Genomic DNA, 17,739 nt, shown 5'->3' with positions numbered 1-17,739 from the left:
GTCCCTACCTTGGTTTCCGCGAGGCCTCGACGGCGTCCGTGGGCTGACCTAGGAGTTTTGCAGCGTCACCGGGAGCCGCATGCACACCAGGGGCCCGAATTTTCAGGCCGCCATGGATCACCTCGATAGCATCGGCCTTCACTAGCTGTTGAACGAACACCCCCGGATCAAGACCCTAGCGCGAGAGATGAGGGAGGTCCTGTGCAGTTCCGTAACACGGCGACTGCCGGCTCACCTCAACGCGAAGGGATGGAGGAGCAGTGGAGCCGACCAGGAGGAGGAGGACGGCGTCGACGACGTAAACAGTGAGGGGGATGATGAGGGTGATCTCGACGGTGATTCTGCGTCCGACGGGAGAGAGGAGAGGTCCAACGTCAATGCCCACGCCTGACCGTGGCACGTGTACATCGTCCGAAGAATCTAGATGCTGGCAAATTAACCGTCGCTAAGCCGTAGCAGGCGTCGTCCACGCGGGTTAAAGATCTTAGTTAGTCTCCGCTAGCTCAGCCTAGGAGCCCCCGTTACGGCCCTAACGCCCGCCCAAGTGCTTTAACCGTCGAGACTAAAGGCTCGTCGGCTAGTCGTCAGCCATTCCAACCCCGGGTGCCGGCATGAAAATGTACATTCGGCTTTTGCAACATCCAGCCGTTGGGGCCTTCCTTACCGCCGCCAGTCCACTAACTCGCATAACCGCGCCCTTCAACCCGCCGCTGCGAGGGCTATAGCGGACGTCGAGCAGTGCGACGGACTCTAGAAACCTTCCCCACAACTCCTCGACGGGCTCGAGAGCCTCGATCGCCAATCCTTGACGTGGTAATGCGCACGTCGAAGATTGAACGCCAGTGGCGACGAGGGAACCTTGAGGCGTCGCCTGGAAGCTTGGTACTACCTCAGTGATGAAGCGAATGCAGCTCTGCTGTGCACCGACTCGCGCGGCGGTCGGATGCTTGGGGGCGAACCGTACGGCGTGCGTTCAGGACCCCACGGTGCGACTCGCCGTCGACGCTCCTTGGCTAACCAGACATAAGTAGCTCCTCCAGGCCCTTGAGCACGCCGGGATGGCCGCACCGTTTTCCCTCGCCGCACACCCGTGGCGCCTCGTCCTCGTCCTCCCTCTCCGATTCGTCACCGTGTGGGCGTTTGTCTGGCTGTCGAAGCAGGCACTCGCCGGGTATGGAGATCAAAAGTTGTAGGAGCTCGAGCCGGAGGAGTACCGCGCGTGGCGAGACGGTGTCCAGCGCCTCACCGTGTGGGCGAAGATCATATTCACTCTTGCTCCCATCTTGCATCGACTGTGTGAGTTGCTCGTGAGGACGCTCGACACGTAGACGCGCTCACCTACGCCCGTCGTCGCCGGCGGAGACGGACACCGACTTTGGATCTGCGCAGGAGAGGGTCGAGGTCTCGAAACGACCTAGGAGGGCATCCTGCGAAGAAACACTCTCGCCTTCGAGCCGTCGCATTGATCCTGGATGCGACACTGCGGGCATTCACCGACCGAGTCTGGACTCGGCAACACCCTCTTTCGGAATGACCGCGGTCTTACCACCGCCACGGCGATCGAGTTGCATTCGTGGGTCTGGACGGTGCACGCGGTCGTACCGCTGGTGCAAGGCAACAGCGTGTACGAAGCTCTTGCTCGCGCGCCTCGAGGGATTTAAGGGCCGAAGTAAGTCCAGAGGATTCGCACGTGGTCGTCGCGGTCCGTGTCTGGGGCTATCTACCTCACAGCACGCAGCTGTCCAAGGAGCGACAGAGGCGGACATTCTACGACCGGCAGCGCTCGCGGGATATTCATATTTAGTGTTCCGATATAGCAACAAGCACGGGGACATGATGATTGGCAATTTCAACATGACACGCAGACCTCCTACACCGAGGAGGAAACATGACGCATAGAACACGACACATGACACGGAGAGGGAAATGCGTCGTCGCGCGAAGCGAAAGTATACAAAGCGTAGTGTTGCCACAGTCGATCCTTGAAGTCATCTGATGAGACACGCCGTTGCATAAACCACTAGGTATAATAGCGCATTAGAAGGTGGGAGGCACCTTCTACTGCTTCTATCTCTCGCGCGCGCGTGTGTGAGCTCTCTCTTCTCTTCGATAGCAATTCAGTCACTCTCTCCCTCACTCTCTCTTCTCTTCAATGGTAATTCGGTTAGACAACCGAGGCGTTTACAGCCTTTGCAGTCATTAAGATCATCGTCTAACCTCACCATTTCACTTATTGGTATTTGTCCTATTGGCATCCTACTTATTGGCATTCCACTTGTTGGTATTTGTCCTATTAGCATTCGACTTATTGGCATTCGACTTAATAGTATTTTACTTATTAGCATTGAACTGGAGTGAGGCTTCATTGCCATCGGGGTTGCCTCTCTGCGGCGGTATGCTCTACCCTTCTCACACTCAAAACACCCTACATCCGAGGGAGTAACACGATGCCTGTAGTTGAGTAGAGTGTATTAACTGTCGTCCGTATATATCCTCTCTATAAATTATCGAAAGCAAAGACCAGACAAAAAGGAAAGGAGCACAGCCTTACGCTAACCTCCGCCGATCAGACCGCTCCGTTGCTTCGCAAAATATTGTTCGAGGAACGGTAGCCTTGCTAACTACAACCTCATTAGCCCCATTACATTATAACCTTTTTACTGAATAGTATTCTACTTATTAGTATTTTACTTATTAGTATTTCACTTATTAGCATTCCATTTATTGGCATTCCATTTATTGGCGTTCTACTTGTTCGCATCTGCCTGTACACACGCTAGGTGGTGCCCCGCCGCTCTACAAAGCCAATGCAACTACATACCTAGGATGCTCTGAATCACTAAGAGCATTACTTAAAGAGGTCGCTAACTCCCCGCAAGCAGAAAGCAGTGCCGCCCATCCTTTGCATTAGGTTGACGCCAAGTTTCGGTTGACGACTTCATGGAAAGACCGAGTACATTGCGGACGACGCGTTTAGAGGAGTAACCTGTGAACTGACCACCGTCCTCGCTAGTGAGCTGCGCACTAACCACTGCCACCTTCCCGTCCATACCCGATCCGCGTTCCCCTCTCGAGCAGTGGCATCAGCGGCGACGGCCTGCTTACGCTGCATGTCATCCGTCTTTCAGCTCGAGTTCCTCGTTACCTCCGTCTGAGGGAAGACGCGATACCGCCGCCAGCCATTCGATGCCGTGATGTAGGTCCCGTTGCCTCTCCTGCGACTCCACGAGAAACCGTTCGATGCCCGAAGCGGGGTTGACGAAGCGGTAGAAGCGACACTTGTCGGTCTGGCTCCCCAGTCGATGGGTCCGGTCCGCGTTCTGTGCCTCCACGGCGGCGTGACGGCTGGGCTCCATCAGGATAGTGCGGTGAGATCGCGTGAGGGTGAGGCCCTGCCCGATGATCTGGGACGTGCCGATGATGACGCGGAATGGTGGAACGTGGGGATGGGCTAGGGGCGACTGGAAGGCGTCGACCAGCTCCTGTCGCTGCTTGCCGGTGTCGACGTGCAGCCAGACGCACGGCACGCCCATCGCCGTCAGAAACTACACCGGCAGTCAGCGAAATGAAAACCTCACCACGACACGCGGGGCGGGCACCTACGCAGTCGACGACGTGACACACCATCGTGAACTCGCTAATGACGACGAGGCCCTCAGCCAGACCGTCGTAGCTCCGAGTCGGCCTCCACAGGTCGATGAACCGTCGCAGCGCCTGTAACTTACCGCTGCTGGCTTCTAAGCCCGGGAGAGCACGATAAAACGGGCTCGACTAACACCTCAGGTGCTAACCGTTGCTTTTAATCCCGTTCCAGGTCAGATTACATCGAGGCCCGTACCGGGCTAAGGCGGGGAAGGACGCTAGGAGCCGCGCTATACGCACGTTCTCCAGCAACAGACCCAGGTCGACTCGAAAGTCGGCCGTGGACCCCCCTTCGGTCTGCCAACGGTCGAGTTGCGACCGGAGCGTCTTCGACAACCTCTTCTTCAGCATGGACTCCGCGTCACGAACATACTGCGCGCCGTCGCCCGCAGGGAGGGGGCAGGAGACCTCGTAGCAGACGAGCGGAGGAATGTGCGCGAGCGTCTTACCGTTCTGGAACGACTGTGCGTGGCGGCGGATGCAGTACGCCCCGAGGAGGCGGTGGACCGTGGCCACGACGAGGTCTGAACCGCCACGCGGGCCTGTCTGGCTGTGGAGGAAGTCGTCTGCGATCCGTTGTAACTGGGAGAGCTGCGAAAAGTCCGTGAAGTCGGGGTGGCCTCTGAGCGCGGGGGAGACCTGGTTAATGACGTGGACCAACGCCACCATGTCTCTCACGCCGTTCCTGAGCATGGGCGTCCCCGTCAACGCCACGAAGTTGGGCGGTTCCTTGACGTCGTGCACGAGGGCCTCGAGGATCCGGTAGAGCCTGGTGTCGAGGTTGGGGGTTAGGTGGGCCTCGTCACGCAGGACCCGCGCCCACCTCACGACACCGCGGTGTCCTGTGGCGCCAGACTCCCCGCGACCACGCCCTCGTCGGCCGTGGCCGCAGTACTGACGCACCCACTCGTGGTAGGACTCGACACTGGTGAGGACGATGAAGGCGTTGGCGGAGACATCCTCGTCCGCGGCCCCGGGGGCGTGCAAGAGGTGGACCTACGAGTGGGGGATTCTCCGAGACGTGAAGTTGCGGTGCTGGATGTAGAGGCGGAGGCCCAGGTGTCGCGCCAGACCCAGCTTGCCAAATTCCGACTCCCAGAGCCCGACGAGTCCCGCGGGGACGAATATCAGCGACGCGCCATTCCGTGCCGTCAGGCCGAGCTGGAAGGCCACCGACGACTCCTGGCAGGCGCACTCGATGCCGAAGAAGTGTGAAATGGGGCAGCGCGCGTCGTGTGCTTGCGGACGGTCGACGGTGGAGGGCTGGCAGTGCATCAGGGGATGTCGACGGATGTGGTTCAGATTGTCGGCTAGGAGATGGTTGAGGAGGATGTACAGGTACGCCGTGGTGGTCTGTCGCTGCGGCGTCAGTCCCAAGATCCACTCCGCGAGGTTCACGGGTTTCTCACCTTACCGAGTCCCATGCTGTCGGCCAGCATCGCCCCTCGCCGCGGTCCTCGTTCGTAGACGAGGAGCCAGAAGGCGCCGTAGAGCTGATGGGGAAAGAAGGAAAGCCCCACGCCGGCGATGCGGATCCAGGCGTGGGTGCGACGCAGACTTTGTTCGATCCGGTGGTCCGACTTAACAAAGCGAAAGGCCTGTTCTTGAAGCTTCGGGTCGAACTATTCGAGTGCCGCGTGCTCACCCACGCCAGGTGGAAGTGGCATGCCGCGTTCCTCACCGACGCCGAGCTCGGCGGAGACGTACTCGTCCCGCGTGCCCTTGCAGAGGACGGTCTCCGCGTCCTGGGTGTCTAGGTGTCTCGCGATAACGTCGATCTGCGCCTATATGAGGGGGTCCTGTGAGCGCTGTATACGGGAGAGGAGCAAGGCCGCGGATGGCACGCAGCCTTCGGGATCGGGTGTCGACTGGTGGCTGGAGAATGGTTTGCCCATGTTTAGACGTACGGAGTAGATGGTAGACTAAGGTTAGGGGGCGAAGCGTGTTGCTTATGAGGGCGCCAGCAGGATGTCATTCACTTCGACACAACGCGTCTAGAGTGACGGGTCTATCTCGCTGCCCTGAGACTTGACGTATAAAGTGACTAACAGTTCGAGTTCTAAGGCCAGCGTGCCAACCTTGAAGGTGCTCCCCTGCGAGATGCGACGAGACTAAAGGTGACACGTCGGGCGAGTTGGTATGGTGGCGGCGTGGAACACGCCACAAGGGCGCATCAATGTCTGACGGGTCGACACAAAGCATGACGAGGTGAGGGCGTCCCAGGAGTGGACGAGCCTCGTGTCTCGTCTCGGTGAAACCGGCGCCGGGTTCGCGCTGGAACCACATTGTCTTTGAGAAAGATCGTCTGTACCTGCGCTGAGACCGTGCCGGCGCCACGTGAACTGTGGTGGTCGTCGGCGTTTTAAACCTAGCACCGTCGACTCTTTAGTGCGTAACGGGGTGATTTTGACGGGCTAGAGCCGACGTATCGCTTTGCGGCACGTGGTATGTAAATCCTCATCGCCCTGGACCAACACAGCGTGGTACTGAGAGACATGCTGGCCGACGAGGAGGGGTGTATCTAGCCACGAACAGCATCAGCGCCGTGATAAACTATGGTTAGGGGACATCGAATGCAGACGTCGACTGCTAAATGATTTCCATCAGCCGTTGGTGCCGATAGGTTTCATGGACCGAGTATCGAGCACTCCGTGATGCATTTCAGGATACAAGTCAGCTAAACACGACCGTGGGATTACCTTAGAGAAGGAAGGAGTTAACTAAGAGGTTTGTGGTAAATCTAAAGTTTGTAGGTAATACTTAGACTTCCGTAAGTACACTAATGTTATGAACAGGGGCACGCTAAGACCTCAGGGGTCACCTATATATAGCGCGCCGGCCGCATGCGTCTCCTCTTCGACTCTCCTTAGCTTTCGAATCGAGTCGCATAGCGCCTATAGATAGGCAATGTACTTAGTATTAACTGCTGGCGAACCCTATCCCTGACACAGGCGGGGCCTCTCACACACAACCACTCTACATCTGAAAGGAGTAACACGATGCCTTGTAATTGAGTAGAGTGTATTAACTGCCTATATATCCCCCTATATAAACTATCCCCAAAGTAAAACAAGGACAAAAGGAAAAGAAGCGCAGCCTTACATTAAAGTACCAGTCAATCAGAACGCTCGGTTACTGTCCTGGACACTATCCAGAGAAGTGGCAGCCTTGCCAAAACCATGACCCCTCTTAACCCCATTACACTAGTTTAAAGCCGGTCACACATGAAATAAAAGTATTATTTAGTGTAGTGGGACGGATAAGGTTATAGTTTAGTAAAGCTGCCATTTCCCTGTACAATATAGGGAAGTAATCTAGCGTTCTAAGTGGTGGAAGTAGTGTAAGGCTACACTCCTTTCCTTCTGGTTTTGTCTTTTGCTTTCGAGAAGTCAGGCACGACAGACAATACACAATCCTCAACTACAGACATAGCACCGTTCCTTCGAGATGTAGGGTGGCTGATATGAGAGAGGCGGTGCCTGTGGCTATAGAGAGGCGTCCTGTTGGCAATGAAGCCTCACCCAGTTCAATAGTAGTAACTTCTATAAGTCATTATTTGCTTTCGCTCTGTTGTACCGAGAGTGCCTATTATTACGGGCCTCGGGTAACCTGCCCATCCCATAGATTCCTACAACCACAGGTGCCGCTACACCACTCAATCAAGCAATCAATCCAAAGAGGATCACCGAACGCGCACGACCTCCAAGTGGAGTACTCTTGCGCTCGCCTAGGTGGCTGCTTCCCTCGTCGCCTGCGCAAATGGACGCCCTCGGTGGATACGCGGTCGAGTTCGCGGTCCGCCTCTCCCTCAGGATATGTGAGAACGTCTGGAACAGACTCGTGGCCAGTCCCTGGTGGACCGCCGTCATCGGCGCCATCGCCCTCTTCCCTTTCTTCGCCGCCTGGCAGGCCAGCTCCCGAAACGCGTTTCAGCCGGCCCAGGTGAGACGTGCCGTGTGGCTCGTCGTCGTGCCCACCCTTCACCTGGCAACTCTCATCCTGGGGCTCCTCTCCGCGATCGACGTCTGCGCGCTGTGTGGCAGCGAAGGCTGGTGTACGGTGGCGGCCACGGATGTTGTGACGGACGCACCTACGACGAAGAGAGACTGGGCTATCGCCATTTCTGCGCTAGGGCCACACAAGTTCACCTGCCTCGGAATCGTGGCCTCTGCAACTGCCTAAGATCTGCGTTGCAAACGCGCCGTGAAGCGGCAATCTCCCTCCGTCGGGGCATGTTACTGTGACTAACACCGCGACCAGGGCTACGCTCGATTGGGGATCTGGGCCGCCGGCGATCGGTAGGCACGCTGACGAGGAGGATGCGGCGATAGCTACGGTGGAGAGACGGCGGAGGCGGGATGATATTCACCATGCCCCGTCCAGGCTCGCTCCCATAGGATGCAGACTGACGCCTTTGCCGCAGAAGCGCAGGCACCATTTCCTCTCGTCCCAAGCTCTCGTCGGTGACGAGCCTCGCTGCCACCCGCCCGGTGTGGGTGATCGACTAGCTCACGATGGCCCTAGATTAGGCAGTGCAACGGCAGGAGGACGTCTCGAACTGGGTCACACTGCGCCGATGCGCGGTTTCTGATCGACCGATGAGGGGCATTGTCTTTGCTTTCTTCGCTAGGTTCGCTGGTATCTTGTTTGATGGGTGAACTCTGTCTCACGCTGGACCGAACAAGGACGGCGCCACGACAGTGGTGGCCGAGACGGATCCACCCGCGCATTGTGTGAAATGAGATACCGCACATAGTGTGAATGAGATATCGCGCATGGTGTGAATGAGATATCGCGCATGGTGTGAATGAGATACCGCGTATAGTGTAAATAAGATACCGCGTGTGGTGTGAAATGGGATACCTCCGCGACAAAAGAGTCTTCCACTATATATAATCTCGATCGTGCCCAACTGCCTCGATCCCTTTAAAAACAAAGGCAACTCCCCAAGAGGCACTGCTTGCTACACATAACTATACGGTACTCGTTGACCCATCTAACGACGACTGACCGACTTACCGACTTTTCGACCACCGACCTGGCCGTTGTTTAAACAGCGGTTCACCGCCGTTATGCACTCTCACAAGCGTCGCGCAAACATTCTCGACACCGTTCCACCCAAGGCGAAGCGGCCACGCCGGACCGCGGTAAATGCGCCTCCACCGGTGACAGACGCGGTCTATAAGGAGTTCTGCGCGCTCCCAAGCTTCGACCTCTCACGCAGCCACTTCGTCGGGCTCTGCGCCTATCTGTACACCATCCTCAGCTGGGGTTACGCTACATCGACGGTGCGCCTCGACGCCTTTATCAGGGGCTCGTCTGCCTACCACGACTACCTTGGACGATTTCACGGTGACGACACAGGATCCACCGTGCGCCGTGTCCCCTCCTATCACCAGTGGCTGTCCGATCATGGCCCAGAACGCGTTGAGCACCCTCGAGGTACCATCATGTCCGAGAGCCGCCTCCGAGACATTGCGAGGGAGAATCCGTTCGATTTCGTGTACGCAGAACTCAGGCTCGGGTACCTGGCGGTGGTGAATCGGGGGACACTGTTGGCCGAGGATTGGGATGCTGCCTTGGGTTCTATTGGGCTGGGGACTTAACTAAGACTAAATGGTGTCTGGGACCGGTCTCCGTTGATAAGGTAGCTACTTTACGGGTTGACGACGATTGCCACCTTGTATAAGTATAGCGGCCGTGCGTGCTATAGTATGGTGAGGTTTGCGATCGTTGAAGGCGTGTACTGTTATAACGGCCGTAGCTACTGTACTATGAGCGATATCTGCGAATTAATCACGGCACCCTAGCCTCCCACGGCCGAGAGCCTAACCACCGGAACTAAATGTGAATCGACGAGATGGGCCTCTTCTAACTATAATCATCTTGTCCCTAACCCTTTGTCAGTTCGAGACACCACGGGTTAAGGAAGTGGACGTCTTCGAATGTTCCACTGGTTCGAGCGCGGCATGCTATCCTGTCGGAATTACCGGTATTCCCAGTCGAGTGCACACCTTGAGAATGAATGACTTAACACAGCATCACGGGGCAGCCACGTCTAACGGTGTATGAGGCTTACGACAGTCTTAATAGGGGACTCGCCACAGCCCGGTCAAGAACTTCATGCGGTGTGCGAGGTAGATGAGAAGGCCTAGTGTTCTGCACTTAGGTTAGAGAAGATCATCTGTATCTAATGTCGGTGGCAGCTTACCACGATCTTCATCGCTGTGATATATACGCCCTCTCGGGTTGCATTTGTAACTTACCGTGTCAACTCGTCCTCGTCCTCGTCGGTAAATCTCGTGCGTTTCTTGGTCAGCTTGGGACCATCGTCGTCCACCGTTGCTTTTGTCCACCGTTGCTTTTGTCTACCGTTGCTTTTATCTACCGTTGCTTTTGTCCACTGTTGCTTTTGTTGCCGTCCACTATATCGTCTCAGGTGTTGCCCTTGATGTTAGAGACTCATTGTCGGTGACGACAACGCTATAGGATGCTAGGCGGTCCAAGAGAGTAATTCACGATCCGCGGGATCCACCTCAAGGTGAGGTATATGAATGAGAGAATCCGTATAGGATGGTCGGCCAGTACCACATCTTGTATCCTACGGAGCCGCGTATATAGCCTTTATATGTACAGCGTCTAGAGCCTAGAGCTTACAGCCACGGGTAATGGCGTCCGAAAAAGAGTAAGAGTTCAGGAGCAAGAGGATTACTACAGCAGTGACAGGACTATATTGTACTCTAGCTAGGTCAGGTATATACACCAGCCCAAAGAGACCGTCGGGGAAAAGTTCTCTACACTATCTACTGCCTTGCCACTATAGACGCGAGCCCTTACTCGTGGCCAGGTCCCTCTAGGCGAGTCTCGATGATTGAGCTAAAATAAATGCTTGCTAGAAGATTGCTTGCCGGCCGCACCTACGTCGCTTTTTATTAGTTTCCGTGTTGGTGGGGCGCCGTAGTTGATGGGAGACCTTAGAAGCTGGATTTTTGAGCTCGATGGCGCTGCTTGTAGCTGCTATAGATCTTAGTGGTAGCGTGATGGCACGCGTGGAGACACGCCGCAAGTGAACTTCTTCGACTGCTGGAACCACACTACCCTTAACTTAACGCGGGAGCCTTGCCTTAAAGCAGACAGACGATCGAGGTATGCTCGACGCACCGCCCGCAACAACGAAGCGCGATAAGTAGAGGGTTGCACTGTCGTGTTCGGTCGAGTCTAACTCGACGACGATGACCACGTCGGCGGTAATGGACGGCTAGCGAACAAGGAGAGTGAGCGCCCTAAGGATAGCTGAGATAGGCGTATTACTCTCGGTCCATTCTTATATACATGTCTAGATAGCTTAAGGGGTAGAGTAGTGCCATTATTTTGCAACTAGTAAAGATACATTACATTGCTTTCGAGGCCGAGGTACCTTCGAGCCTCGTCCAGGACCTCTTCCTATTGTAATACAAGTGCGCGTCAACGACGAAACACAACGGAACGACGACTTCGAGATCGGCCGCACGTTCAGAATAGTGATAATCACGCCTACTGCTCTTGCCGAACCGAAGCACAAGATAGATACCAGCTGTCTGTCCCGAGACGTCAACACTACTATAGATTGGCGTGGAAGGCGATGCCACAAGCAGCCTCGAGGGTCTCCTCGTCAGCGAGAACTCCAGCTCACTGGCAGGTTGTCGTGACTAACAGGGGGAGGAACCCTTCGGCTCTCAATATGGTCGTGAGGTGAGATCTCGCCGGAATGGCAGCTGCTGTAGGATCACATAAGACTCAATACGCGCCGGATACAGCTATCTCCCACGGACACAGGTGTTTCCTATAGAGACATCGACTTGCTGAGCTTATAGTGTCGGCGCTGTCGAGTCGAACGACTCCTTAAATGCTGCTCGATGTACACTCCCGTCGTGGGCCATTATATGTTTTGAATGCGCTCGACTATAGGATGCCTCTATAGCCACTGCGCTGCCTACCCGTCGCCACTGATCGTAAATAAGGCTCGGGGCTTTGGAACCTTCGTCACTTGCGTTCGGGTGCGCCGTCCGCTGCCGTGGCCCGGTAGTTCGTTAGGCATGTCTCCTTCGCATTCTTTCGCCCGCAGCCTCCTTGGCGTGAAGCTGTACGAGGCGAGAGGCTTCTGCTTTGTCGCTCTTTATATTTAAGACAGCCCAGGTAGCGTGTCATGCCGCCTTTCTTCCCACTGACTTTGCCTATCCTCACAAAGGTCTGGGCTGTTCCCTTTGCTCCGCCATACTTCGCTTTATCCACGTCGTCCCTTTGCTTCTCTGGATTTTGACTTCCTGTTCCCTGCCACACGTTAGACAGAGCTCTTCAATTGACTTGACCGCTTCTTGAGATTCCACGTTCGACGATGTCGACTGTGTCTGGGAAGAGATCGGAGCGGCTCGAGAGCCTGGAGACTGGGCGAGGCCATTCCTACCGCGTAGGCCCGACCTCGTCCGACAAATTCACCTCCAGTCAGACTATGTCCGGTGATAGCACGGTCGCTGACGATGTGTCACGCGGCGATCGTGGACCGTCGCGCACCGCTAGAGGCATGCCCAAAAGGTTCGCAATACTTCAATTTTACTGTCTCAATCATTGCTGACCCGTCGATAAGTTTGCCCAGTGTCCCTGACGGCAGCCAGCCCGACCCTGTCAGTTAGGGAGAGCCTCCAGCTCCGTGCGACGAGGTCGACGAAGCTCGCGATGCCGGGTACCAAGACGTGGCACGCTTCGTCGGAGAGGACGTTGCAGACAGATCTTTGGCGTGGCTCGACAACCTGCGCCTCGTCGACTCGGCGAAGCTCGTGGAAATGTGGTATCACATCGGGACTTTACTCCAGTCCAGGACGGAACTCGCTCCGGACGACCTCGACGCTCTGCGACAGTCGCTGGTGGTCTTCCTAGAGCGCCGAGCCGCTCCTGTTGTCCCCGTGACGGTCACCGACGAACCTTTTGTGACGCTGTCGGGTCGGGTCTCGAGACCACCCAGACACCTGACTAGACAAGAGTGGGATGTGGGAGACGGCGGAACTCGACGGCTCGGGGTCGCCACGGACGCTACGACCACCGTCGGTGCCACCCAGACACAGACGCCTAGGGCAAGAGGAGGGACCCAGGACCCAGTGCGACACCTCCGCCGCCTGGAGTCTGACAAGCTCGTGATGACTCTGTAGAAGATCTTTTCTTTGCTGGGCGAGCGAGACGACGGCGTCTCTGCACGCGTGGATGATGAGGTGACGCGCAAGATGGCCGCCCTGTTCGCTAGGTGGACTCCGCCGTCGCATCGTCAGGCTAAAGACAAGGGTGCTGGCCCGCAGCTCCGACCATCCCCTACCACCGATGCCGAAGACGGTTCCGTGCGGGTGTAGGGCCGCGGCACGCCCCCTCCCTAGCTCCTCACCTATCTCGCACAACTGTAAAGCTATAGTAAGTATTAAATACTTAGAGGCAAACCCACCGTGCGTGCATTGGACAAGTAGGCACCCTTTCGACAAACTATGATCTCGATATTAAAGGAGTAGGAAACGCTAGAAGGCATCGACACAGGACTGGTGGAAACCCCCGGTCGGGCATTTCCCGCCGAATGGCTTGGTGATAAGGACCTCGTGAGGTAGCGCGTGGCGAGATGTAAGGGCGTTATAGAGAACTACTCGCGTTACTAGCAATCTGGTCACGATACGCCGTAGGTTCTCTACGAGACGGGAAGCCAGCCCACTGGTGCCCTGATCGGTACGTCGGGTAGGTGTTCCATCTCGAGCCGACCGTGTTGACTTGTAGGAGAGTGCGTTCTCAAGAGAGGTGTCCGCTAGTCGCAACTTCGACAAGACTTAGTCCTCGACCGGACCCGGCAGACTTGTGTGGGGTTCGTCGGCGTGTCGAGCGACGTCACTTTGGCGCCAGGCGGAAGAGGGTGTGGTGTTGGAACAGAGGTAGGTGATCGATAAAGGTTGCATTGTATGGGAGACGGAGAGATCTATGAAAAAGTGCCTCGCTGCGTGGTTTCGGCGTGCTGCACATTCCGGCCAATTAGAGCGCAGCGTTTGCGGGGACTGCGATGGCGAGGCTGGCCTGCGAGACGAGGCTGTGACAGTGAACCGTGACAGGCCGAGGGTGTCTAGTGGGATGTTGACGCCCCTACCAGCTCAAGGCGCCGTGGAAAGCTTCGTTGGTGTCGAACAGACTGGCGGTTGAGCGGAAGCCTTAGCGGGTGGAGAATGTGCCGAGTCTCTATCATAAGAGGGGGTCTCGCCCATCCGACGCACGAAGTCAATCGCGGTCATCAGCGACACTGTGTTTAATATACGCACGGAAGGAGAGACAAGTAACTCGAGGAAGTGCCTTAGCGTGAGCGAGGTGCTATAGATACTTATACTTAGTCATCAGTTCAAGGCAGTCTGTCGGTCGTGTGTTAGACGACAAAGGATATCTAGCACTACACGCGCCTACGGTTCAGACAACATCTTTATAAGTCGAGACACACAGCAGCAGTTCGCCTGGATCTTGTCTACCTTAGAGGTACTCCCGCTCCCACAATCCGCGGAGAGCGAGCAAGACTATAGCGATAGTCCGTCCGTCTCCCTGTCTCTCTGTACAAACGGAATACCGACGGTCTTTATCTGCTGTCTAAAGTATTCATATAAATACCCTGCTACTATAGGCTGTACCTACCGGCTTTCCCATCCTACAAGTTCAAGTTGATCTATCGGCCTACCTAATGACGGTAATATCATCACCTAGACCTGCGTACTGAATTCACTGATTTCAACCGTATAAACAATATCTATAAAACACCCGACGCGCTTTATATAACTGACGCTAATAGATATAAGAGTGGTCTTACCTACATTACGTTGTGGCAAGATAAGCGTCAGCTAAAGGTTTTATATAAGGTCCACCGGTTGCGAATACTGCCCGTCCGGCACTACGAGTGCGATGCAGTAGGTATATCGCATTGCTTGAATCCCGTACCCTCACACGACTAAGCACTGAGCGGTCCGTGGTCGTGCGTTCCCATAAGTCAGATTAGTGTAGATCCCGGGTCGGACCCGGAACGGTCTGAACGACCTCTTTCACGGTGCAGAGGGAACCATCTCTCACAGACACTGAGGGTCGAGAAGATGCGACGACGGTGGCGGAGATGATACCTGACGTTGAGATGGGTACGGGATACACTGCAAACGTTTCCGGCTGGTTGCAGAAGACGGTAGACGCGTCCCTCGTGTTGCTCAATGTCGGACACGCAGCATTCAGAAGTTGTAGTGACTCAGACGGTATCTTCAGCGGTATGTGTCCCATCTGCTGCCGCCAGCAGCAAAAGGGGAAGGCGAAAGCGAACGACATCGTCCGATGGTATAGCGTCGACCTCGGGTCGGGGCGAACGTGTCAGGCGTGGTTAACGGACGAGCGGGATTTATAGTATGGACGGTCGTGACGCCGTGCTCTGACTGAAATAACAGCGAGACATGGCGCGATGGCGAAAGTACAATAGTGGTGGAAGTCTTGAAAGCTGGGAAAGCAGGACTCTAAAGTGGCGAATGGTTAAGCGGATAAGGCAGGCAGCTGGGCTGGAAGTCCAGACGAGGTTTGAGCAGACGCGCTTCGAGTGGCGTTTCGACAAGCTAGGGCGTCCCTAAGATGCGAAGCAAGCGGAAGACCTTTCGTCCGAGCCTTGGGATCGCCACGGACGACGTAAAGACCGGCGAGCGAGAGTGAAGATTGCTCAGTAAATTTGAATAAATGCATCACTTCACAGCGCCAAGGGAGGGTAGGCGGAAAATGGGGACGAGAGCGGGTAGGATGGACGGGAAAGTACAGAGAACGGTGGTTGTATTGAATGACTTTTGAAAATAAATGTCCTATATCTGTTTAGCATGCCATAAAGGCCACGCTATCTTTAACACCCTGTACTCGACGTGGGATGTCAGCGAGAAGCATATAAGAAACAGGCCGTGTCGATCTCGCGCTGGGGGAGCGAATGTGGTGGCTATCTATGTAGCGAGATGGCATAGGGAGGGTGGAGAGTTGAATGACGGCGGGACTTCTGTATGCCGGATGCTAATGAGTGGAATGAGGAGGGTGGACGATAGTCTTAAAGACTGTAAGGTGAACGCCTTAAGTTATCTGTCTAAATTGCTTGCGAGAGAGGAGAGAAAGAGAGAGAGAGGGTGTGTGTTACAATATACAGAACTTTGCGGACACGCGACTTAACACGCATTTCGTGCTGTACGTACTTTAGTTAAACTGTGCGGAGATGTATTTTATATAGGAACCACGGCGATAAATATATTATTTTACACCTCACTCTAACTTTTATATAGACCTCGCTGACGCTGATATCGCCATTACCGTTCAGCGTAGTGTCTCAACGCTTAGCCGTGCTATTCAGCACTGTACACCTCTCAAGACTAGTTAATCTCGCCTACCGCTCTTGCTTTCAGACATTTCTCTACATGAGCTCACCCCTTCTCTCTCCCCAATCTTAGTGACGCACTCGAGGACGGCGGCTCATGAAAAGCGGGGACTCTAGCGAGGACTCTAGTAAAGGCTGCGGAGCCGAGGTTGGTGGTGGCGCGAATCATTCGAGGGTTGGCTACTATAGCACCTAGACGACATTGGCGAAGGCCAGGATGTCGCCGCCATCGCCGCTAGATGTCGGGATGGTATAGTCTGTCTAATGGGTAGATGCGTCGAAACGTCGGTCGGTAGGTACAATGGAGTAAATAAGGTTAAAGCAGGTCCACGATTATACCCTTCAGCTACCCTGACTTCTTGTCTTTCCGTTCTACTCTTCCCTCTAGACCACTCACTCCCATCGTGGACAGGCGAGACCTGGAGAAGCACGCGCTCCTAGGGCTCACTATGAGACCACCACGTCCCCTTCTCCATACTTTCACGAGCACCGAGCGCGCGTATCTGGACCGCACGCTGGACGACATTAACCACGCCGCCGACTACCACGCCCTCTACACCGTGTCGCAGGAGCTCAGGGAGAAGCTCGAAGAACAGATCATGCACGAGGAAGTCGCCGACGTCTATAGGGTCGTCGCGGAGGTGGAAGGTGTCTTTAGGATCTGTGCGCGAGCGCGTCCACACCCGCCGACCGGGTCGGCCCTTCCTTTAGCCTAAGCGACATCGAGCCCCAAGAGCGTGGATCCCTAGACGAGTTGGGCCCCCCTGAGGCACATACGGCTGGAGAGAGATTCGCTGACACAGACTGTAGAGCCTGCCCAATCGAACGTCGACCACTAGGAGCACGCCGCGCGAGCCTCCGAGGGACGAGAACCTGAGCCGACGCGACGGGGAGGCGGAGCGTCGCGCGCCGCGCCGTTTGAAGAAGAAGATGTGTTGATACAGGCGGGGTTCGTGCGGGACAGATTACAGAACGCGTTGCGGCACTGGAAGAACGCCGTCATACCGGAATTACATCTCTCGAACCGCGATACAAGTTGGCAAATTTACGTGAAGAGTAGAGCAGGCGTCTGGGACTGCGTGTCGGCCTTCCTACACCGCTTCGCAGGCTAGGAGGGTCGTCTATACTGCTAGAATGACGCCGACGGATCGATGCTTCCTTGCGATACCTAACACCCTTACTAGCCAGCCGCCCGCGACACATCTGAAGACCGAGTTTCCGACGCCGCCCACGCAGGATTGCACGTCGGCAGGCGGCCAGACGTCACTAGGGTCGATGACTGTTGAAAGTAATCATCCGAGCATATTTGGTGTGCGACCTTTACAGGACCGACGCCGGTTATAGAACTCACGCCTTTTCAGGCTTGGCGCTCGAGAGAGCGAACGATCCCGACCCTGATCCACCTATACGCCCGCAAGCAACTCAGAAAGTGCATCCAGCGGGGTTAAGGTCCCGCAATGCAATCGCCATCTGGCTTCGGAGAAGGGGCACCGTGGTCTGCGAGGAAGGTGGCATCTGCTCGACATCCACTACTTCCACGGTGACCATCCTTACCTGGACTTCCGGTTATAGATAGCAAGGGTCTGGCGGGCAAATGAGACGCGACTTGAAGGAAATCGTGGGGACAGAACCGCGGACTAGCGAGGACGAGCGTCGTCGATCTGGTTCACAACTAGCCC

The 17,739-nt window shown here is 55.6% G+C and overlaps 2 protein-coding genes across 2 annotated transcripts; one reads left to right on the top strand and one right to left on the bottom strand.

Annotated features, from left to right (window-relative positions):
• Window positions 1-3,113: 3,113 nt before the first annotated feature.
• On the bottom strand, window positions 3,114-5,537 carry G647_10418 (uncharacterized protein; the record flags this gene model as incomplete). The annotated part of the gene is made up of 8 exons (XM_008726409.1): window positions 3,114-3,545; window positions 3,604-3,737; window positions 3,792-4,411; window positions 4,471-4,560; window positions 4,643-4,995; window positions 5,052-5,264; window positions 5,328-5,426; window positions 5,487-5,537. 8 exons carry the CDS (start codon window positions 5,535-5,537, stop codon window positions 3,114-3,116), a joined length of 1,992 nt encoding a protein of 663 aa, XP_008724631.1.
• A 3,177-nt stretch (window positions 5,538-8,714) lies between these two features.
• On the top strand, window positions 8,715-9,248 carry G647_10417 (uncharacterized protein; the record flags this gene model as incomplete). The annotated part of the gene is made up of 1 exon (XM_008726408.1): window positions 8,715-9,248. The coding sequence occupies one exon, from the start codon at window positions 8,715-8,717 to the stop codon at window positions 9,246-9,248; it is 534 nt and encodes a 177-aa protein (XP_008724630.1).
• Window positions 9,249-17,739: the final 8,491 nt, after the last annotated feature.

The sequence above is a fragment of the Cladophialophora carrionii genome (assembly GCF_000365165.1).
Source record: "Cladophialophora carrionii CBS 160.54 unplaced genomic scaffold supercont1.16, whole genome shotgun sequence".
Taxonomy (NCBI): domain Eukaryota; kingdom Fungi; phylum Ascomycota; class Eurotiomycetes; order Chaetothyriales; family Herpotrichiellaceae; genus Cladophialophora; species Cladophialophora carrionii.
This window is presented reverse-complemented; position numbering and strand designations above follow the sequence as displayed.